General features: G+C 34.4%; 1 protein-coding gene across 32 annotated transcripts in view; it reads right to left on the bottom strand.

Annotated features, from left to right (window-relative positions):
- Positions 1-25,284, bottom strand: part of nrxn3a (neurexin 3a) — a 290,916-nt gene that overhangs the window by 77,746 nt on the left and 187,886 nt on the right. For all 32 annotated transcript variants that reach the window (XM_041266212.1, XM_041266208.1, XM_041266209.1 and 29 more), the window contains one exon: positions 2,372-2,553. In XM_041266212.1, coding sequence (XP_041122146.1) covers positions 2,372-2,553 — 182 coding nt within the window. The remainder of the gene's footprint in view (positions 1-2,371; positions 2,554-25,284) is intronic.

The raw sequence follows: 25,284 nt of genomic DNA, 5'->3' as shown, positions 1-25,284 counted from the left end.
CATGATGACAAGGTGAGCATGTCAGTCTAGGTCACAGTGATTTCTTTGAGAACATGTGCCGTAGCTATGGGAGAATAAAAGTATATGTACTGCTGCTATGAATACAGACTGTTGTTAAGGACTTCAGAGCTATAGTGCAATTATATGCCATAATTATAACAATAATTATTAAACAATTAAACAATTTGCCCTGAAATGTTAATATGGAAGTAATATGCACCTATAGCTGGTATGAAATGCTACCCCACATGTTTCAAACATACAGTGTCTATTTTGATTTTGTCTTTAGGCTAGTATGAACAACTTGGGTAGAAAACTATGGAAGCATAATAGGAAAGCTGCTGTGTTAGTCAGTAACATGCCTTTAGGTCTTAAACAGCTTTTTTCCAAAGCGAACGTGCCTTAAGACAGTCAGCAATTGATCAATGCTAAGAGCTCACATATGCCCTTGATCTTTTTTACTGACATACTGTACACTAGACTTCTTAGAACTACCTCATAAAAGGAGAAGTTGTGTTTCACCTCATACAATATCTAAGCTCTACATCCAGCTCCACAAGCCAGCAACCATTGTACCAAAAGTATACTTGTAATTATACATTTCTAGCATACATTGTTAATAGCAGTCATGCTTTTTTTTATCTTGCAGGAACAAATTATAATGTATTTTCCAGTGCTTTGCAGATTTCACCAGGCAGGGAATATTTTTAATTGCCAACCAATAAGGGACAACACAACAGAGATAAGGCCGTATGTAATGATGCCTGCATTGCGAGATACCATTGTTGGAAAGGTGACATCACTGTGTTTTCACCAAGGTGTTTCACTCGGCTTGACACTATCTCCCATTTATGAAAAGCAGGATCAGTGTTTAATATCTGTAGAAAAATGTATGGGCGGCAACCCTTGCTTTAGGGAGTGATAATCAGACTTTAACAGGAGTCATATTTTATGGGCAGTTCAGTTATAGGCTATCTTTGCATTGCATCTATTTGCAATACAAAATTAGAAATGTGTCTGTATCCTCTAATGGCTCAACAAAACCCATTTTGCGGAAAAAAGAAAGCTCAGGCTAATACATTAGGGCTACAACAGGGAAATCAAAAACCCAGCTGTTCATTCTACTATGCCCAGCCAGAATTATTTCTTCTAACTAAGAAGAAAGTTAGAGCATTTGCCTAATCTACTAGCCTATTGATTGACATTGACATATCTACTTTATCATCATCATATTATCATATTGTTAAAAGCTGCTCCTTTAGATTTTAGAATACATTTAGGTTGGAGTAAGCACTGCAGGTTGCATGTCTTTATCCCTAAAGAAAAGGCTTGATGATGCATAGTTTAAGATCCTAGAAGGAGGTAATTGGAAAAGAGCATTTGTACCACAGGAGGCCTGTGTACAGTACAGACAACTTGTTTGGGCCAGATCCACACTGACTAGTTTGCCACTGAACCAGGCACTCGCTGCATCTCAACATTTCCCGTTTAAGTGATAATCAGTGATAATTAAGTGATAATCCCGTTTAATGTTCTTCAGCCTGCAACAACACAGTGTAGCCAATATTGTTGGAACCTCTGCGAGTTTAATATATGCAGTTTTTTTACAGTACTTTGTGGATTAGTACTTGAGTATACATTTTTAAGTATTTTTTAAAGGATCACATAGGAGCAGTTATGATCTAGTACTGAACATCTGACTAAAGCATACTGAGAAGAAGAAAATAGGAACTACAGATCACAGTTTCTTATAACAATACTGAAGACAATATACTGTGCAGTAATTGTTTTATCCAATGTGTTCTTCAGTTATTTCTATGGCATTTGCACTAGAGAGGTTATGTTGCAAAAGCTATGCACAATCAACTTAGACATATTTAGTTTAATCAGACAACTGGCTCTAGAATCATATATATGTGTGTGTGTGTGTATGTGTGTGTGTGTGTGTGTATATATATATATATATATATATATATATATATATATATATATATATATATATATATATATATATATATATATATATATATATATATATATGTGATCATTTTCAGCTCACCACAGAGTTTGGCAGAATTATTTGGCCTACAACTGTAATTAAGACCTGGTGAGCTTTTAAGATCATGACTTGGTAAATAAAGCAGAGGCTGTAGCCACCTATGCTATGACCCTGATGCTAAGCTCTGAATTCATGACTTTGCAGCAAAAATAGAGCAGATTTTCACACATTTGAGATGTTAATATCTGATTTGTTTCATGTTCCATTCAATATATTTGGGCTAGCACATTAGGGGTAGCTACAGGCAATAAATAGCATAGAAACAGCCAAGAGACATATATAGCTGTGAAGAAGGCCTCAAGATGTACTTACAATATGTAGCTGAAGAAAATCCCCAAGGCCCGCAGCGCTGTCAATCCGTACAAGGATCCCATCCTTCAGGGATGTGCTGAAGCCAACTGCAAGGCGGTCTGTGCGAGTACTTGGTCTGTCATTGGCTGGCCATGTGTATCTTATGAGCCCTCCCCCTTTGCCAAAGATGTACGTAGCCCCAGCTGCAACAGAAAAGAGAAACAGAAATGTAACCTACTTCTCCTCACATCAATAAAAAGCAGATGAATATTACATTTCCAAGCCAACGGGGGAAAGCATAAAAGCATGTATTTAGCATTTATTTTACATGAAACATTTACATCTGGAAGCCTGGGTGTGAATTTGGAAAAAAAAAAACTGCTTGTTGGTCTCAGGAATATTGTCAAGGTTGGGGTTGGCAGAGCGATTAGTTCACACAGGGAAAGCTCTCTCCACTGTCACGATACATCCCTTTTCTAAAACACTAAATTCCCAAACAACAAAATAAACTTAAATTAATTAGTTTAGTTAAGGTTATATCAACTAATGTACTGTAATATCTAAATCTGCAAAATCTTATCTAAAGTAGTATTTTGTACATGTTTACATAGATAGAGGAATGAACACACATACTGTGTGTATAAGACATGTAAGAACCTGCAATGAAACATATATGAATCCAGTTAAATTTATTTCTGTCAGTAGCAGAAAGTGTTATTTTCTCAATGACAAAATTCTTATTAGAGAGAAGGTTTGTCTGTGAATCAGTTTAACATTTTAAAAAAGAATCTGTTCTGAAGGCATCTGCTTCAAATTGAATGCTAGCAGAAGTCTTTTAACACCAGCTTTTAAATTAATGTACCGGTTTATCAACAACCCATTCAACACTTTCATTTACAGGATATGTAATTAGGACGTTCAGTGCTGCTAAAAAGAAATCAATAAATTATATATATATATATAGTCAAGACAAGAAAACTACCACAAATATTCAGGAGGAATTTTAAAGTAATCCACTGTTGTTTGTTGCAATACTGTTGTTATCAATGCTAACTGTTTCTTGCTAAAGAGTATTTGCTGTTTATGACTCACCCTTCTACATGGTCTAAATGCTAGTTCTCTGTAAGCGTTTTAGAAGGTTCCCTGTAATCTGTATGCATTACACCAACACTAATCACTTTAAAAGGACTCCAGAAGTTGGCGTGGAATTCCATTTAAAGCAGAATAAACATATTCTTATTTTGAAATGTACACAGAAACATCACGGTTGTATTACCCATAATATACAAGGATTACCTGCAAGCAATTAACAAAAATGTATTCTACACCAACAGAGCTTCCACACCAAGAGAGGCTCCACTATATATATAATATATATATATATATATATATATATATATATATATATATATATATAGGTACTACTCTAAATAAGGTACTACTCTTAATAATGTATTACCACTACAATAACCTAATGAAAAGAAGTACATTATTAACTGTTTGAGTTGCTATACCCTGCTTAGTCTTTTTTTTATCAGTATGCTCTTATTCTGTACAGTTTGCCCAGGTTCCAGTGAACTGCAAGGTTGTGCTACGAGATGTACGCGCTGAAGGCTGGCCTTCTGTTGAGTTTAAAAGCCAGAGGAGGCAGGATGTTGGTCTTCTGGAGGCTAATTATCAATAGATTATCCAACAGATTCTGTGTATTTATGATAACAAGGTTTTAATCGTATGTATTCTGAAATGATTTAGGAGGGATGCTGCTGACATGTTTGTATTGCTGACTCCAAGATTAAAGCATTAAACTAAATAAGCCTTTAGTACACACTGTTAAAATATTTAATATTAAATCAGGCTTAAGGATTCAAACTGTAAGATACATGTCTTAATCACATTTTGGTTTGAAAAGGCTAAGGTAGGCAGGTTTAGCACAGCATTGCCTTTCAGTCATCTTAAGCCATTGACTTTTAGCCTTTAGCCATTCTAGCCTGTAGTCAAGATGTCAGATTTCCTTTTGACAGCAAGGTTGTAGTCAAAAAGACCTCAGGCTAATATTGGGTAATTGAAAACCCAACTTCTAATGAACCATATCACTCATGACTGTATTAGACTATTCAATAAGAAATAGAATACAACCTGTACTGTAGTTGGACAGCTTTATTATTATTATTATTATTATTATTATTATTATTATTATTATTATTATTATTATTATTCACTGTATACATACACACTGGTATGATAAGGAGAGTTATGCCTTCAAAAAACAATGGAATCCACTGGGAATATTGTAGTGTTTAGCTCACAGCAAAACCCGCCTTCCATGAAACTGCAACCTTATCAATAGTGTGTGTATGAAGGCCTTAAAAATAACTTTATTTGCCTGTAGTGTTATATGTGACTTAATTATACCTTAGTTTGAGTTAAGGAGTTCAATATATCATTGGGAATGCATTAATTAGCTGGCCAACAGCATAAGAGTGTTAACCTTTATGCAAACAATGTATGTACACTCCCACTGAGAAATGCATGTACATCTATCGTAAGTGCTAGGCAATTGCCTATTTAAAATTGCTTCTATAGTATTGACTTGTCTATTGCATTATTTAATGCAATCTGTTATTATCTTCTGTTGTTTAATCCTGTAAACCAGAGACCACATTCAAATGAAAAAAAGGACATTTTAGATTTAGTTTTTTTTACAGTGCTGCAGGTTTAAAAATGCTTTTAATTAGTCATTTTTCTTAAGAAATGCTAATAGTGGGTTACAGTGCAAATGCTAACAGGTGGTCCCAGGTAAAAAAAGGTTTGGGAACCCTTGACGTAGGGTATGGATAAAGCAAGCGGTATTTTAATGTACAGTTATTACAAAGACCTACTCCCACTGGTCCAATTATTCACCAGTTATACCAATCGGAAGTATGTTGGTTACTTTTTGTTAGCAAGTGGAGCAGGCTACAGAAACAACTGAAAACTTACACAATGTTTGAGACACCAGTACTAGAACTGCAAGAGAAACATTTCTTTAACATAAATCAATACATTATCATTTAGTTATTAACATATTTCAATCAGTTAATCTTTTCAGCTTTGTGATGTGAACCCACTTCTGTTATCAAAAGCAAAGTGAAAAACTTGATTTAACAACCAAGAAGTCTGTTACGCAAGGTATTATTGTGTTAGTCATCAAATTAACATACTAAGACATGCTAAGACTATTGTAATTTTCAAACTGAAAGCAATGTAAACTTGGAGTTGTATTGTGCATCTGCCAATGATAAATTTATCAGTTGCCAAAGTGTTCTTATTGTAAGCTCTAAGCAGTTCAGATCTCCCAGCGGGGATGTCTTGAAAGAAGACCTTCAACATCGTGGTATTCTAAAAGGGTAGTCAAGAGGATTGAAATCTATCTGCCAGGCAACTGGATTGCAGCTCTTTAGATATTCTGTGATTAAACTGGGGTTTTGGAATGTGCAGTCTGTCTGCTTATGAAGCAGAAACACAATTCCGCATCCCTGCTAATATTTTTTAAAGCTGTTTTCCATATGAAATGTTTGTGTTGTCTGAAAATTATTAAATATAAATGGACTGAAAAACAGCCAACAAAGTTTCATTTACATAATCTCAGTTAGAATCTTAGTCTACCTGATAGCTCTTAAGTTGTATCTTATATTTTGCTCCACTGTCCATCAGTTTCTGCTTCATTTACAAAACCATTCCCTTTGTAAAACACTTGCCTCTACCCTAAACACTCTGTTAAAATCAAGCTTTCCAGCTTGCTTCCCATGCCCTGCTATGACCGCTGATGTGATAAACACTACATGCCAGTAATGATATAGGGATATTCACTTGGGTAACATCAGTTGATTTATATGTTGGTGACAGCTAGAGTAAATATAGGGCACAACACTGATTCATAACACTGATTCAATTCTGATTGCATTGGTTTCTTTTCAGCTAAATACATATTCTAATATTAAAAACTTCACTTATCTATTAGAAAAATCCCAAACCTTAAATCTACCAAAGACCATATGCCTGAAGAAAAAAAATACATTTTTTTTTTCTTCAGGCATATGATTTACAGTATAATCATAAATCTCGTAAATAAAGTCATTTTGTGTATTACTTTAGTATAAATACATGTCAATTTGGATTCATATGTTGTTTTTTTCTGACTTTTCTGACTTTATGTGAACAAAAGGACATAAAAGCGCCCGTTTTCTCATTGGAAATGGTGATATTTTGAAATTTACCTGTCCTGGTCACAAAAGCAAACTTTGTGGGGAATAATAGCCATTTTCTATACTTTTGAGGCATAAGCAATTAGGAAATAACACTTACTACCCAGGAACAAAAATTGTGTTACATAGTGTAATCCTTCATGGATTAACGAGGGGACTGAAATCAAGTTTAAAATGTCACTTGTCCAAGCCACTTTTATATCTGAGCCAACGGTTTATAAAATTAGAAATTTATTGATTTAAACTAAATCAGCACACTCTCGGCTAAAAGAAAAGTGACAGAGCATGGGAAAAACAAAGTGTACAAACTGACTGCTGTGGCACTTGCCATGCCTAACCACTACTACTAAAATACCACTACTACTAATAATGATGTCTTGGTATACTCCATGTAATACAGTTAACCTTGGTTAACTCGACTGGTGGGTAACTCGACACCTTCGCTTAAGTCGACAGACAGTCTTGGCCCTGGATTTTTGCCATATATAACATATTCATCCTGCCTCTTAATTTGACATTACGCTTTACTCGTAACTCGACACTTATTACCGGTACCGAAGGGATAAAAACTATTAAAAAGATAAGTGGATAACTAGACACTGTCGTTTCACTTGACTGATCTCTTGACACTCTTGTTTCACGTAACTGACCTATGGCTGGAGATGGATCATTCATTCATTCATTCATTCATCCATTCGCAACTACCAAGTGCAGCTGGTTACAGTATCAGTGTGTGAGAAGCAAAAAATTAGTTCTCGTTCAACTGGCTTTAACGCTCACGTTATTTGGGATAACAAGTTTGTCAGCAGAACTTTCGAAGCACTTGTTTCTGCAAGCGGAACAATCGACAGTGCTTGCTTTTTGGGTGAAACTTAGTTGTTTATTATTGTTTTTGTTCACTGAGTAAATTTTGTATCATGTATATTTGTTAACTTATTGGATATCACACTGAATGACTAAAATGTGCTGTACCTTTAACACATGAAAGGTAGCAGTAGAAAATAAATATAAATGATAACATTATACATATATATTTCCATCAAAACACAATGCTTTGTCTTCTGTCGTCCTCATTTGGCATAGATGAAATTAAGCAGTAGGTATGCAGATTCATGATGTAACAGGATGCTCATTTGTGCATATAAATATGCTAGTTACTGTCAGCTATGAAGAACTGCAGTTTAAACACAAGGAAGAGTTAAAGACTGCATAGCATTCTGAGATTAGCATCTAGAGGCACCAAATGATGTGCAACATGATTCTGGGACCACCACCCTGGGTCACACAGAGCTCAGTAGCTAATGCCTATAGATTTGTATAACATTAAATACAGGCATCATACACTGTACCGTTAATTTGTCAAGATATCAATAGACATACATATTTACCTTGGCACATAACAGCATCTTTCAAATTGTTATATTTAGTTTTACCATTGGCTCAGTGTGAAAGCTTTTTTTTAATATTTAAATAAATCAGTTGTCAATCAGAGAAACTCAGCAAATTGACTTTGAAACAGAGTCACTCTCTACTCTTACTATTACCAACGCACCTTAATGCATCAGAGGCTTCAAACAGCCTACGTAGGAAAAGCTTTGTAACTGACACGATTCGTGTTGTTCCCCACTCACAGTGCATATACAGTGGCTGCTTTCAGAATCATTAAAAGTTAAGTTGGACTGAGTCAGTTACCCAACTGTCAGACGTCTGTTCATTCCAGCTGAAATAAATACTTTCTATTTAGATGAAAGCAGGAGCAGCTTCATAACTAGAAGCTCTAATCCTTTGGGGATTACCACACCAGAAGCTGTGTAACATTTCAAGCGTTAGGAGTCATGTGAGCGTGAGCTATAGATATTTGTTAAATCCTGGAGAACGTTTTAATAACTGCTCACACACAGAAAGCAAAGATGATATATGGGTAACTCTTTAGTGTAGGTATCCCTTATAAGTGATTATAAACAATAGCAAAAATAACAATGGCAAAAGTGCATAATAATATTATTCCTAATCATATTCTACAACTGTTTATTGAAATACTACAACAACTGCAACTACTACAACGACTACTATGACTACTACAAGTAATAATAATAATAATAATAATAATAATAATAATAATAATAATCAGTTCTACATGGTATGTAAAAGAAAGAAAAAACCTATTTGATACTACCAACTATTGATATTGCGGTTTGGGGGTATTTAACAGACAACAAGTTCAATCTGATCTCTTAAAGCACTGACTGACAAGGTTAGAACTCTAGATGACGCAAGACATTTTCTGAAGAGCTGTCAAAAGAAAATTATTTTTAAACTACAATGGAAGTCAATATGTGAACTTGCTAAAATGCATTATGTTAGACAGGGAGAAAATCGGAAATCAAAATTGCTATTTTCTGGTAACCAAAAAAAAAAAAAAAAAGACACGTAAAATGACAAATAAACTGGAATAGATTAAAAAATAGAGATATAAGCTTGCAATGTTGAGCTTTTCCCCAAAAGATAATATTGCTGTAAACTAAATTATGTGGAACTTGAAACACCAACTACTGCTTGTCAGTATATGATGACATAATAATTGCTTCCAAAGACAATAATTTATGTCAGAATCAAAATGCAAAATAGGATCCGACCAGCTGTCAAGGAATGTGTCTTGTCACTGACAAATAAAAACACTGCAGGCCTAAACTGAACTAAACTATTGTGTAAATGCAATGTAAACTACAGTATGTCACAATTAATCTCACAGTTAGACTTCTGTACCAAAGGTGTATTCCCAACGCTACAGCAGGAATGTAGCAAGCATATTTGAAACTTTGCTATAGGCAGTGGCGTTAGGGTCTACAGGAGTAAACTGCAGCAAATGTAATCATATTGACTTGTATTCATGTTCTTCAGTATTTGTCATGCTGTATGTTTGTCACTTGCTAATACATTGCATTTATAATAACTCCTTCTCATAAGAAAGATATACATATGACACAGCAATCAGAATAATGATGTTGAAAATAAAGGCAAAATTAATAGTGGTTGAGCAACCCCCAGAAAATTAAAATCTGAATGACATTCAGACAATGCTATTTAATTCAAATAATAATAATCCTACCATTTTAGTACAATTACCCGAGATGTTCAGTGAGTGTTCACTTATTTCCCTAACACAAACAATAATAGGCACATTATGTTGATATTTTATAAATCAAGTACATACAACTTACGGATCTATCTAGGCTGTCTTAGCAATTGTTCAAAGAGAAAGCAAAATTAATAGAAGACTGTACTGTGTATGCAATACACATAAAAGGCTTCTGTTACCTACTGTATACTATCTTTGTTTTGTATGACTTCTATGTGACAAGGACCACACAAGAGGGAAATCCAAATAAAAAAAGGATAGTTTTGAAGATAAATACATTGAAGTTATAATTGTATATTCTGAGGAATGACTGGCGTGAAGCCTGTTTCACATTTCAGTGCTTTACTGACTGACTAAATTTAATAACAGCATATAGAGGAAGAAATAATAATACAAAAAAACCACACACGTCCATCTACATAAATATCTAAAGGAATTGTTCCCCCTTCATTGTTTCTAACTCCACACATCTTAATATATTGGATGCAATTTGTACAATTCAAGAATATACTTTGCATTCTATTTTGAAATTATGATAAATGGTTTCTGACAATAAGCATTACAATTGCTTCATGTTTCCAGACACAGACCCACTGCTTGTTAAATAAGACTTGGCTTCATTAATGAGCTACTCTGTAACCTCTACTGATGGCCTGACGTCTGTTTCAATTTATGTCATAGCCTTTAATGGACATTTTCATCTCCTCTGTAAATATCCCCTCAATTGTACCCAAAGATGTAAAGCTATTTCAATGCTGTATCTGAATTGCTTCCTAGAAGCAGTATGAGGAATGTGACTTTTTTTTTTTTTTTTTACCTGATGAGGGATTATATCAGAGCCCAGCATGTATTATAATGTATATTAAATCTCTTACTCGTTTAAAACCATAAATATATATATATATATATATATATATATATATATATATATATATATATATATATATATATATATATATAATTTTTTTTTTCCCACAACACAGATGCTAGTCTGTAAAAGTGAAACGTGTATAGGCTATTAAACTTGACCCACACATGAAGTTGCACTGATTTGAGGATGTTCATTTCAAAAGAGTCCAAGTGAGCGTGGGTAGAACTGCGTGTAAACAAACATTATTAATGGACAAACGCAAACTAAATATTTTTGTGGAGTTTTCGAAAAAGAAAACATCAAGGGCTGTTCCCTGAAGCATCAAGAAGTAGGGAGGATAGGTGCCATACTGTAGAGTATAGTGTATTGGTAATCATATGAAAGAAAATGGGTTGATAATGTTAAAATGGTTTGCTGAAAGTGACTTTGGCATAACTAGTTGCTAGGACAATGACTCAGTTGGCCTAAGATGTAGAGTGATAAAGCATGAGCAAGAATGTGAAAGGAGGAAATATGGTAAACTGTAAAATGAAGTAGTTAGTGGTTGGTTGCACTTGAATGAAGTAATAGCTGAATAACTAATTTATATTGATAATTACATAACAGAAACACATTGTAGTCACTTATGGCCTGAGTTTACTAGTATATCAATCTGAGGCTGCCTTTCCAGGGGTGAGATAATTGCATATCTCTCTTCATACTAGTGGCACATATTGCACCTAAACAATAATGTTCAATGTAGGCATTTGGAACAAATAAGTGGTAGGTAAACATTGTCAAAATTTGAAACATGGTCTGGTTTGGTCTCATCTTTATAGCGTAACAGAGATTTTAAATTCCATATTTATCTTTCATTCATAAACCTTACAATAATTCAGATACAAATGTCTTCTATCTCAAGTAAATACGTTAAAATGACTTTTTTTTCCCTAATGGAAAGCCATTCATTAGATTCTGCAGACAATAACGATTTCATAATTGTGATTTAAAAATAAGCTGCAAGCCATTAAAACTGAACATTTTCCCGAACGTCATTCATTTAATTATCTCATCTATTTCTATTGGGAAATGTTGTCATGAGTTGCTGTAAGGTGAAGGAAGTGGATTGCAGTAAGGAGAAAATGGTAAAAAAAAGAAAAAGAAAAAGAAAAAGAATTAATAGGCAAAGCTGCCTGATCTTTACAAAATCAGCATTATACATTATCTCACTGTCCAAGGGAAGTTCTTCTCAAGCCTATATGCTTGAACAGGCCCATATTTACATAATACTTCTGTAACGACATGTGCGTTTGCTGTTTTATGGTATAATGTATTGTAAAATAACTAAACAGATAAATGTATCACTATTTCTGACATTCTGAAAGCTGATACGTGAAAAAACTACCATATTTACATGGTTTAAAAACAAAGTTTGGGAAATTGCAGTGTCACAGTGTAACTACTGTACAACATGCTGTTTTAGTCTCTGGCAGCTTTCGATATTTGAGGAAATGTTTACTTAGAAAGGGGAAACTTAAGCATTCTTATGATTAAGGTATTTTTTAAGTCTTTCAGGATAAAATGTTTAAACTTGTAGCTTGTACATATGGGTATCTGGATCTAATTACATACAGTATAGTTGGAAATAATTAAAGTCATACTAAATTGCATGACTGAATTTTACTTGTTTGCTATGGTCTTTGATTCATTATTGACTGTAACTTTTAGCTGATGAAAGTAATATAGCTGTTTCAGCCATCTAACCAGGGCCCTGGGTAAATTAATGACTTTGAGTATAAAAATAAATATATTTCATGCTAAAAAAATCCTTCTGTTAGGCATATTTGAAGATACAAGCAGACATCTTTTTTCATACAAGTTTACAGACACTTTATCAAGCCCTTTATCCAGTTATGGTAAGTACAACTTGTCAGTCTTCCAAAGTGCCATCCAGGCAATCCGCTACACATGAAACAGCGATCTGGGTATTTGCCAAGTTTGCAGTGGAACAAAAAAACTCTCATATCCCTGGTATACTCTTGACAGTTATTTATTAAGGCTCTCATTCAATGCTCTCAAAAACAAGTTGCAATTAAATGATAATGTCCACAAATTATTCAAACATTTTGCACAATTTCCAGGAATGCTCCAAATGTGTATTTAGCGGGGAATCACAATGTTAACATTTTTACTATTATACAGAATTGTGAAACCCTTGCTTCTACTGATTGATATCATTCAATGGATCTTTCTTTTGCTCTCGTCATTAATTTCAACTTGATAAGGCCATATCCAGACACGTCATTCTACCACACTCTCATTTTCATTGTTGTTACTAAAGGTACTTTTACTGCATAACTTTCTCACTACATTTTCACCTTTCATAGGCCTAAAGTATGTCTTCCTCTATAGGGAAAATGCTACACAAAGTTCTATATTTTATCCGTGTTATAATATCGATGTGATGGTCCTAATGTATATTACATGCTCATTATCATGTGGCTTATGAATGCACTTTTCCACACAGGAATTCGGACAGGATTTAAAATTTGTGCTACAAGCTTGAATAACATTGTCAACGCCAAAGGGATCCCTTTAAGATCTGATTGACAGGATTCCCCATTACATTGCTACTTTCATCAGCTGAATTAATGGCAAGTACTTCATACCAGAAACCCTCAAATAGGGGCATGATGAGTGAAAGTGATACCAAAGAGTATTATCAATATGCATTGTAAAACATTGTAAAACAATATTGCCTTAAAATGTTTCTCATTACAACGTAGAAGGCATTGTAAAGTAGTTGTTGCCCAATATAGCAAATTAAATAAAAATAATTGTGCTGTGTAATAAAATGTATAATTAATAATTTGTAAGTAAGTATACACGGTGCATTCCTATAATAGCAAAGACTATAAATATTCATATTCAAATTACACTACATTAGTATTGAATGCAATAAACTGAAACAACATTTGTAGTTCATGACTGTCTGTTAATTTTTCCCATTTACTTATTATTATGTTTCACAAAACCTTCAAACATCAAACAGACTATTTACAGGCTCATTAGCCCAAATTAAAAACACAAGCTGTTTGTTGATGTGAATGTGCGTGCTTGCAGTACATTTAGCTGGGGGCGGGCGGGGATGGGGGGGGTTAGGGTAGTACAAGAGCATTCCTTTTACGAAGCCTGTGTATCCAGAAAGTAAATGGTGTTGCCCAAATGGTTCCTGCAGCTGAATTATTCTGTGCTCTAATCTCTAGCTGCTGGACTGCATTAAAGTGACTCTCAGTAACATTGTAAAAGCTGCCTGGTGGGTTTTCTCTGTCTTATGTAACTGTTTATTACCATAAAAAAAAAAGTGGTCAATTTCCATTATGTTAAATAGTGCATATATAATTACAACCGTTGTGTAATAGCACCACACTTGACTGTGTTACTTTGATTTAGGAACACATTGTGTGTATTGTTTGTGCAAATGATCAATTTACAAAGATACAACATACACAGCATTTGACAATAATAATAATAATAATAATAATAATAATAATAATAATAATAATAATAATACTGTAATATTCATGCAGTTCCGTTTGTAATGATTCTGCAGTAAACAAGATGCAGACCTTTTAAAAGATTTATATATTTCAGCTCCACCCATTTGATTGACAGTTTGCAATCTGGCAGTGAGCAAGCGCAGAAAGAGAACGCAATTCAACTCTTTGATGTGTATCATAAGAGATAAGCTCTGCAACTGGGAATCTTTAGCACTGTGTGAAGAAATTAAGTACGGATATAATATAATGTATGATGTGAACTGGAACCTGCTATGCCCTGTACACTCAAATAAAAGTAAGAAAGCTGCTGCAGTAGTGCCTCCAGCTCATGCTATTCATCCACTATCTAGCTCCCTAGCTGACTTGTTACGTTCTCTAGTGTAATGGACTCTCTCCTACTACCGGGTGTGATTAGAACAGTATCAGCATTTAAAAAAATGATAGCAAAGGAGGTCCATTTGGTTGCCCTAATAAGCCACTAAAGATTTTAAAAGGAAACACTGATAATGCCTTCATTTAAACTAAAATCATGTTTGGTGTTCTGCAAAGTTCACAGTTTTAATTAAGAAGATGGATTTCAAAATGAATATGATATGTTGTACTATAATGTCTGTCGTTATGGCAATTTTCCTCCATAATGTGCTATAAATCCTCGTTATTCTAGCCTCTCAGTCTGTCAGAAGCAAGAGGCAATCCTTAGTCCTTTTGTTGTCATGGCAACCCACTTGCTGTACTCAGTTTTCCAAAATATGACACAGTTGTCTAGAGGAATGCTATGAACTTGATGATCGTATGGAAGTCAGCACTGACTCTTCTTAGTCTCACTGCCTGTTCATTCAAGTGGGTGGCATTACAGACTTTTTTTTAAACACAGTAAGTGACAATGGCATTTAAAAACAAATGTATTTATCTAAATACAAATACCAGCAGTATCCTGTTAATCTATCAGTGAGTTGACCTTTGCTAAGTGCTATATAGTGTATGTACAAGACATACAATATCACAGCAACCTCCTTACACAACCTAAACAAAAACAGTGTTCAGTGTTCAGTGTTCAGTGTTCAATTCAACAAATACAGTATGAAAAGCATATTTTAAATAGAAAATGGGCAGCAAAGCTTTCAAAACCCCTCAGCCCAGGTGGCAATGGTGCAAGGACATGTATTGTTAGGGGTTGGAAGGTGGGGAAAGGTACTTAAGAGTGTTTTCCCCACTAGAATCTTCTTACAGATAGAATCTGTAATAAAAAATAAACTGGCCTGGCATTATTACACATTTTGTTTTCATGTTATCTCAGCGTAGATATCTGTGCCACACAATGACTTCACAAGCTGTCAAAAGTCTTTTTGCACCTGACATAAAATATTGACTTAACGCGCCGTCTTATCTTTAAATCAGCAATAATGTCTGAAATGTATGTGAGACATCAAAAAGTAGAAGCATAAACAAACAAACAAAAGAAAAACAAAACAAAAAACATCATCATAAAATCAGCAACAGAGAATGACAGCAAGACAAAAAACGTTCTCAGATGCGGGTATGTCATGTTCTCATTTTTGCACACTGTTCTGTCAATTTTCTTACTTCATAGGAAGGTGCTTTTTTGGTACTTTGCTTGCGTGACAACAGCAAGCATGCTGTTCTATGGTGAGGAACTTAAACAAGCAAGGCTGATTTTATATGTAGGTTTGAACTAGGACTGTCACTCTCAGAGTCATTTTTGCACATAACCCCCACTGAAAGAAGCAGATCAGTATTTCTTACATCCAATTGATATCTATTGAATGGCTCAATGTGTTCAGTTAAGGTAGTCTGACTCTTCTATTTATGCTAAGTTACTATGAATCCTTCAAGTTCAATTCTATTGGGTTGCCTGTATGACAAAACGACGGTGATAACTACTACATAGTAGTGAAAGCAATGCTCTTTACCAGTGGATTTATCTTGACAAGTTACATTTAATGATAAAACCGTCCATATAGTCAATGCAGTTATCATCTGATAAACACAATGGAGATTACTTGGTTGTCCAGAGATGACTCCCATACACCCTCCAAGGCAGCACACAATGATTTACAGCCAAAATATCCCTGAATAAACTAACACAATCTTCTTGCTACTATAACAAATGCCTTCCACATACAGAACTGCAGGTCTGTTGTGACACCCAATAACCGGCTGTTGTATACAGGATCCCATCAGCTCACTTTTGCAGCATTGTTTCAATGCTGTTTGCTAATTTACAACAGCTTCTTCCTTGGTAAAATCATTATGATCTTTTATTGTATCTTTTAAAAAGATGCTCCATACACAATGACATGCCCCTAGCTGTTGAATATTGCAAACATTACATGTAGGTACAATACATAATACAGTACAACTGAATGCTTCTCTGTACTTTCCAAAAGAGCATACACCATGATAAACTCTGTTGACGGTTCTAATGTAAAATATTAACAAAGAAATGACAGAAGCAGTGCAAAAAGCGGAGTGATCTTTTTTAAGTTTTGAAGCTGTCCATATTAAAAATCTCTCTGGATCCCTATAATTAGCTGAACTCTTAAAGAATGCTGAATTATAGAGAGGTGGGGACTGCCACTCGGAATCTGATGAGGCACTTGCAACAATGAATGTGCAGTGCAGAGGCTTGGGCTGTAACCTTATTACTACTCGTCACTCAAGTAACTCCCTTTGAAGATCTACTAAGTTGAACTGATAAGGAGTTTAAAAATGTACTGTATGCTTTACATTTCTTGTCGCTGTATTGTATCCCTTTATGGAATATGTCTCTAACTTTTTAACTGACAAATATAGACCTGCAAAGAAATTTAAGTAAAGCATTGCCTAAGATGGAAACAACATGTGTTAGTATATCGTACAGGAATCCTGGAGTTGACTGCAAAGCTTACCTTGACCCTTCATACTATAAATGTGAAATAATATAATTTCAAGTTTTTGGTGCTTATTTTTAGCTATCATCGGGGCTTTGCTTTTTATATACTGTATGAAATTATTGTTTTTGGTTACTTTCCAAGTTTTTTTTCTGTCACAATATGTATAGTAATTTGACAGTACTTGCACACTTAAGTTGTACCTTCTTTCCTTTTGTTTTCCTCAATGAAATCCTTATGGTCATGGGCACATTCTTCTGGGGTTTTTGGTATATAGGCATTTTTTACATTTCACTGCAATTTACAATTTGGTTTTAAATCCTTCCTATCTAACTATAATATAGCTTTAAATCCTGCAAACAATTATCAGTTTCTACTATAATTGTTATCTCGTTTTAAATCTTGCAAGCAGAGTCTCCAATAGAAACTTGCAGGAATTTGCTGCCACTCAGTAATTGGGGCGGGTTTAAAGTATTCAGATCGGTGTCAGGGAGGAGGGACATTGCCCAGCTGCACTGGGTAAGGTAGTATTTTTTTTTTTTTTAATTGGAAAGGGGTAAAGTCAAGATTAATTGAGTAACCATTTCCAGTGTTTTTTCGGTGTTTATTGGTTACACACCGTTTTAATTGTTTTTGTATCAGAGGTGTTCTATCGGTTTTTAAAAATTAAAAAATCAGGAGCCCTAAATATAATGCACTGCAAAGGATTTTTCAGTTTTTAGTGTTTACTTAACAATGTACCAACGTAAATTTTATGCCACATGAATGTAAAATGTATGTTTCAATCCATAACTTTAAATAGTTTACTGGAATAATTTAAGTAAACAGTCAAAAATCTAGATAGTCATTGACAAAGCAATTGATGCGACCATAAATTAAAGGTGCTAACAGGACAGAGGAGAAAGCATAGTCTTGTCTCAGCAAACGGAGATTGGCTTTTCTATGATATTACTGCTATTAGGGTCAATTTGAGTGATCTAGATGGTGGTAAAAGTAAATGTAGCCACTTTTTAATATTAAAAACAGGAACAACTGTTGAACTTTATTTAACTTTAAAGTACACAGAAGAGATGGGTACTGTTTTCACAAAGGGCTCTTTTTAATGATTCAGACAATGACATATTTAGATCCACCACTGTTCAGACCAATTGGATAGACTTTTACACAAATATGGAATTAAATAAATGTGTCATGTATCCTTCTACTTTGTTTGTTTGTTTATTTGTTTGTACAGTAGCAAACTAGCTTCAGTATAATGTCAACTGAAAGGAGACCTCAAATTCATCCTTGTAAAACCAGGACATTTAATGAGTCTTGAAAAGACATAACAAATTTATGATGTCAGACAGTTTCGGTGAAAAGTTGCATAAAGCCCAGCACAGTCCTTTATCAATAAGACAATCAATCACTTCCAAGACAAGTTCTTGTATATTCCACCATTTAGACTTCCCGTTCTGTAAAATGAATGGAGATAAATGAACGTGCTGTCTTCTTGAAGCAAGCAGGAGGAGCTGTGCGAGGTTACCAAGCATGAAAGCTGTCACTGCACATTTCGTCCGTGGCGGTACTGATTTTACACCTGATTGGCTGCGTCCGCACCAGTTAGCAGCAGTAACATGGCCTCTGCTGCAGCTGTGGTGCAGGCCTTGTGCAATACGAGAGACCTCAACCTGGCTTCACTTGACTTTAGCTCAGGGCTTTAACATTTCTACATGCATACAGGTCATATCCCAGCTGAACTAAATCCTGAGTCAAAAATATCAGCAGACAATGTGGATTCGCAATAGACTTGACCAAAAAATAACAAAAAGACACAGTTTGTCACTAATTTATCATTTAGTTAACAGTATACCCCAGAAGAATTGCACAACGGAATTGGGCTGGTGCGTTTGATATAAACTGAGATGCCATGCACGTAGCCTTGTATTTTTTATTTATTTATTTTTTAAATAGATCTTTCTTTTTTCCCCTTTCAGCTCTTTCACCGATTCCACTTGAATGCAAATTCATGCAAACGCGACAAGGGAAGTGGCAGGAGACTGGGAGAGTGTGGTTTCAAGTGGAATCAGTTCAGAAAAAGATGTCACAGCAGGATGACTATAGCACAGCTATGGCAATGAATCGAGGTGCAGGCTTGAGAATCTTACCATTATTTTAGCAGTCAGGTGACACAGTGTCATTAAGTTGGAGAGGATTTGGGTCCTCTCCCGCTAAGTTATTTTCGAACATTTTTTTTTTTTTCTTACAGAATAAATTTACTTTTAAAGGAACACACGCTAAAAACATTTGTTATTTAAATGAGCCATTATACCATGATGACTTAAGTATCTTTTGAAGTGCATTAAATGAGAAAAATGTCAGCAATAGATATTTGTAATCGCCTAATCTAGAGGAAAAGGGTTTCATCAGTTAGAGGCTAACTGAAATGTTTTCTTCCAGCTGAGCCTCTGTAAGCAGTTTTAATAATAGATTAAACAGTTCACTAAGTCTTTGAGTGACATGAATGAAATGAAGTGACATATTTTACTGCTGTAGCACAGAATATGTATTAGTAATTTTTTGAATTTTTTGACTGCAAAGAAACATATACTTTTCATCTTTTCATCAGTTCTTGTCGCATGGCAATGTATCACGTAACAATGTTATGTTTACATTTTCATCAGCTTGATGAATGGCGTGACTATTCAAACAGTGTTTTAAAGCAATTTCCAACTGTTCAAATGTTCAAATATTCAAAACGTCATTAAATAAATGATATAACTCAATAAATCTTCTGTGAAGGGAAGCAAGAATTTATATATAAAAACTATATTAAAAAGAATAATACCTAGTTCCACAATGATAATCGAAATTCATTCAATCTCTGGATTTATGACATCATCCATCATATAGACCCCTATAGACCTATTTGGAGGAAGATGGAAGAGGAATAAATCACTTCTAAAGGTCATTTCTTGTGTTCTGTTGTGTGGCCTGCATCTACTCACTTGCTATGGTCCACTTTGTTTTTTAATCAAGATTAAAATCATTCACACATAGCAGTGTTGGATAGATAGTGAAGTGTATGCTTTCTCTTTTGTTGTGAAACTATCCCAGCGCATCTAAACTTTCCTAATGCATCTATGTCTCTTTATAAATAAATAATTTTACCAGAAGACTGCTGCTTCTCTGCCATTATGTATTGCTCAAGATAAGCACCTTCAACATGAAACAAGGCGCGTCGAAGCACTTCAGAAAGTACATTTTGTTTCGGCACATTTTCTATTACCTTGATCACTGCAAGCTGCAATTCTTTTTTCTTCGGTAAGCGTTCAAACCACTTGGTGCTGTGTCAGTAAAGAAAATTAATGTGCTGTAAAGAATTATAAAAGCACACTAATCTATACTGCTTAGATACAGTGTTTACAGTTACAAGAAAGATCATTGTTTTGCAATTTTCTGCATGAGAATACAGAAAAAACAGTCGGTCAAGCTCCTATCTCAGCAATTTCATAAAAAAAAAAAAAAAAAAAGTGATGGGAGAATGTGTTGTGGGGGGGTGGGGGGTTATATTTAAAAGAATCTTGATGTATAGTTTTAAGCATATATTTACATTATTTCAGATAATATTATACATGCTCTACTTAGTGATAATAATTTCCATACGTACTTTTTATTGCTAATACTGCAACAAACACAAATGCAGTATAATCAAGTGTATTTTGTATTAAGATACAACAAACCCTATACATATCAATCATGGTCACTCTCGTAGGCAAACACCACACACTAAGGGCTTATTTAACCATTTTATTCCCTTGATTGGCGTTTAGGTTCCAAAGACTATTTGCATGCTGTATTAAGCACTATTGGCATCATTTTGAGATATGCGCATACGTCAATGGTTCATTGCATTTTGTCCGTGTGATTACTTCCGCTATCATTAATGTATTTTTAAAATGTTAATTTTCAATATTATAAACGAGATGTACTTTTAAAACAGCAAAACACATCTCAAATTACCGCAAAATTCGGCATGACACAGCACGTGATGCTTTAGAGGTGTATTAGGTTGTGAGGCAGCATTTACACGCAGCAGCTGAAGAGTCAATTACTTCCAAAAATATTTCGGTTTTGAGGTGGCTAATGATGGAGTAGTAAAACAGTATAACGAAACCTTGTTTTTTTCCATGGATAGTGTGATGAAAACCACCACCAAGTTAAAGTAAGCTATTGCTTTCATATGTAAATATCTGATCTACTGATATGCATATATGTATTGATATGCAGAAATAAAAGTTGGTTGCGAGAAAAACAAATCTGAAATGTCTCAAAATAGGTCATATTAAATCACTGCAGTCCATCAGCTTCCAAAATGTGTATAACTTTAACATATTTTAAGAGTGAATAGCATCCGATTAAAGAGCGAGAAAATACTGCATAGTAAGTAAAACTATTATTAAATAAATAAATACATCACTGATATTTTGCATGTCTGACCCCCTGCAGCAAAGATAAAGCAATCAAAAACTACAATCACCCTCTTCAATTTCAAATAGTGAAATGGGCTGCTTTTTTTTTTTTTTTTTTTTTTTTTTTTTTTTTTTTTTAAGATAACCATTAATTGCGGCAATAAGTGCCATAAATGTGCTTTGAGTTCATACTGAGGGATCCGTCTGTTCCCGGCATAGCTTTTGCCACTTCACAGTTTTCACTAGAAACTGATTCAATCCAAAAAGAAAACTACTTCTGACAACAAGCATTATTGGTATTTGGCTGGAAGGTATTTAATAATATTATCACTCTATTGAGTTTTGAGTCCTTTTAGTGACAATGTTTTAATCTGATTGTTCTGAATATTAATTTAACACTTTTAATTAAAGTGCATGTATTGAATTTCAGTGATGTAAACCCGTTTAATCAACCTGTTAGAGATTATTGCCCAAGGGTTCTTAGCTTAGCAACTTTTTTGTGGAGAATTGGCAAATTAAAACTTTAAAGGTATTTTGCTAAAGGCAAGAAATAATAACTCCTCATTTAATCTTGACAAATATCACATTTTCACCTGTTAATAATTAACTACCACCTAATGTATCCTTAAGCTTTCCATGTAAAGACATTGATAGTCAACTGAGTTTATTTTTAATATGGGGGTGTGCGTGATGTGAGAACCTTCCAAATAACCTAGTATTTCATCTCAGTACGGATACTGCTTGGATCCTTTGGAATGGAACCTGCATGTTACAAAGGGCTGCACATGGATGTATTGAATGGAAACAACCAGAGGCCATACTATAGCCATACGAAACAATGCCTTAGACATTGGCAAGGGCTGGTGGCTACTCAATTGTGCAATTCCAGGTACATATTGTTGTCCCACTTTTCTTTAATGGACAGCTATTTAAGATAAAACCTTTTTGCCTGGTTGTTATGCTGGGAGAAGAAAGTTCCAGAGTGACCTAGATACAAATATATCTTCCTTACTGTACTGCTCTTAAGATGAAGTACATTACTTCCTACCGTTTATTTCAAAACCAATGGATTTGTTTTACAATACTCTTTGGAACAGTCAAACACAGTAAAATATTGAGCCATTTTGATGTATTTCCTACAAAATAAAATACATTTTTCTCTTATATGCTGATTACAGCAGGTGCAAGGTAAACTGTTGTTTGAGATTTGAACTTAATGTAAACTTATAGTACATTTAAACTTTTACACAATTCAACAGAAAGCCATGAGTAAGCTTCAGATAATGTCCCTGCAATAGAAGAATTCAACCTAAATTTGACTAATCCGTTTACTCTGGGTTTCAATGTGAGACCTATAGTTTTACTCTTCAATTTATACAGGAGTCCCAGAACTAGAGATGAATATAAAACAGTGGCAACACACATTAGCCCTATAATACCACTTTGTAAGAATCCATGGGGGGTGATTATGCTCTCATTTTATTTAGAAAACTATCTTTGATAATAACATAACGCAAGTAATGTGCGCATTTGCTCAACACTGAAACGGGCAGCAGAGGTAAAAGCACCTTGAGCAGCCATTTTATTCTTGCTTTGCTAAAGATCAAATGTCAGAATGAATATTTTTATTCACATATCCCTACAGCTAGGAAAGCCATTATCAACACACATACAATACCTGGAAAACAACATCTTTCACAGCAGAATACAAGAGGGATAATTATCATGTTACATTTTCTATTGCTGCAGAGGCCCTGAAGCCATTGGAACAACATGTGAAATGGTCAGAACAGGATATGAAGTTTGTAACGCAAGTACTTTTTTTTCAATATATAATCTCACTTTCAATCTCTCCATAAGACAGTGATTTGCTCTAAAGCCGATTCAGACTGAAATGATGAATTGCATTTGCTCCAAACAAATATCTCAATTTACTTTTCGACCTAGTATACCCTTATTAAGCCCAACACTTGAAGCATAAGAGTAATGTTTATTCAATAAATCTTGATTAATTGCTTGGTTAAAATGATAAATGGGGGGATAAAAATCATGTGTGTGTGTTTTACTGTATACTACAGACTTACAAACTTCTTGGAAGGATTATTATAACAAATTGTCCATGTCAGCCTACAAGTACAATATCAAGCTAATAGAACAACTGAAGGTTCATAAAGGGACCAACAAATTACAATATAACTAAGTACTAATGAAGGCACTGTTGTTTTAAGATAAGCACGTTATACTGTTGCTTTTTGTTTACCCAAATGTGTTATATTTTAAAACAATGGCTGCAAATTCCGATGCAATGTAATGCATCACTTTCTAGTCCTGTGGTTTTCTACTTCATTATGAATTGGTGGCCTTTTTAAAATTGTATTCAGGACTAGAAAATCCTTACAAAATTAACAAGACACCCGTGACTCTTTAACTCTATGTAAATTCATATGAATTTGAGGCCATTCGTGTTACCCATAAATGAATTTTGTTTTTTTTCCAAATCCCAAACTCAAACCCTGTTTTCCACTGCATGTGGGATGTTTCTTTTGAAGGCATAAACATATTGTGGCAACTGACTCACTAATCAAAGTACAATAACATGCAATGAATGTCAACTTTGCCTCATTTAAATAGCGAAGGCATTGCATAGATTAGCATCACCGCACTAGGTTTGCAATCCATGATTATAATTGTTTTTGATTATAGAATATAACCTCTATCTATTGTTCCCATAACTAAGTGGTCATCTTGTTTAACCAGTCAGTAACCTCAAAACAGAGTTTCTTTTTTTTCTTTTTTCTTTTTTTTTAAATACAAGAACCTTAAATAAGCAACAGTCCTTCACGGACACCCTGCTGACTGCAAATAGCATGAGAATGGGAAAGTATGTCAAGTGACCCGCAGATGTGCAACTTCATTTATATTAATTATTCCAATTGATTTTCCCCCCTTGTGACTCTTTCAAACACACTCTATCATGTCAGTTGTAAAACAATGGTCTACGTTTGCAGAAAAAGGGCATGTTAATTATCACAATGTATTTGGATATCAACAGATCAAAGGTTTTTATTCATTTTGTGGAAAACTTTTTAACAGAATGATATCTTATTTTTATACATTCAATATGGTAATATTGTACTAATAATCAGTTTCATAAAGAAAGAAAATTACTGCCATTAAAAATTATATTATATAGAAAACGTACATCTACATAGAGTAATATGAATCTGACCAAAAAAAATATTACTAAACCTTGTAGTGTGTTTTTAGAAAATGATGCCAAGTTCTGAAATTCAGACAAGAGGACTGGGCACAACTAGTATTATCAATGAGATATTATAGGTATTTAATGTGTTACTAGAGCTATGTGGATGTGATGGGACTGCCTACTCCAATATAAATGAATGGCAAATGCTGTTCTAGATTACATTTCCCAAACAAAAATGTTGACTGTGTACTTCTTTATGAAGACAAGGCTACAAAATACAGTTTCAGACATCAGTAAGTGATTTTTTTTTTTTTAATTGTGGTGATTCCCTGTCTTGTTTTCAGTGAGTCAGTTGCACTGAAATCCTTGTGAATGGTTTAAGTAAAGATGTGAGTACATGTGCTGGTGGCTAAATTTGAGAAACACAAGCGCAGCATGCTTACAGACAACAGCGTGGGCTGGAGTCCTGTCCTCTGCCAACTCCATTTTAAATATAAATACTACAGTTTTCTGGTAGTTTATTTGTATTGTTCTATGCAGATTAAATAAAGAAGCTACCACAGAAACTCATGTTTTGGGAATAGCATGCTTACT

The sequence above is a fragment of the Polyodon spathula genome, chromosome 12 (genome assembly GCF_017654505.1).
Source record: "Polyodon spathula isolate WHYD16114869_AA chromosome 12, ASM1765450v1, whole genome shotgun sequence".
NCBI lineage: Eukaryota > Metazoa > Chordata > Actinopteri > Acipenseriformes > Polyodontidae > Polyodon > Polyodon spathula.
This window is presented reverse-complemented; position numbering and strand designations above follow the sequence as displayed.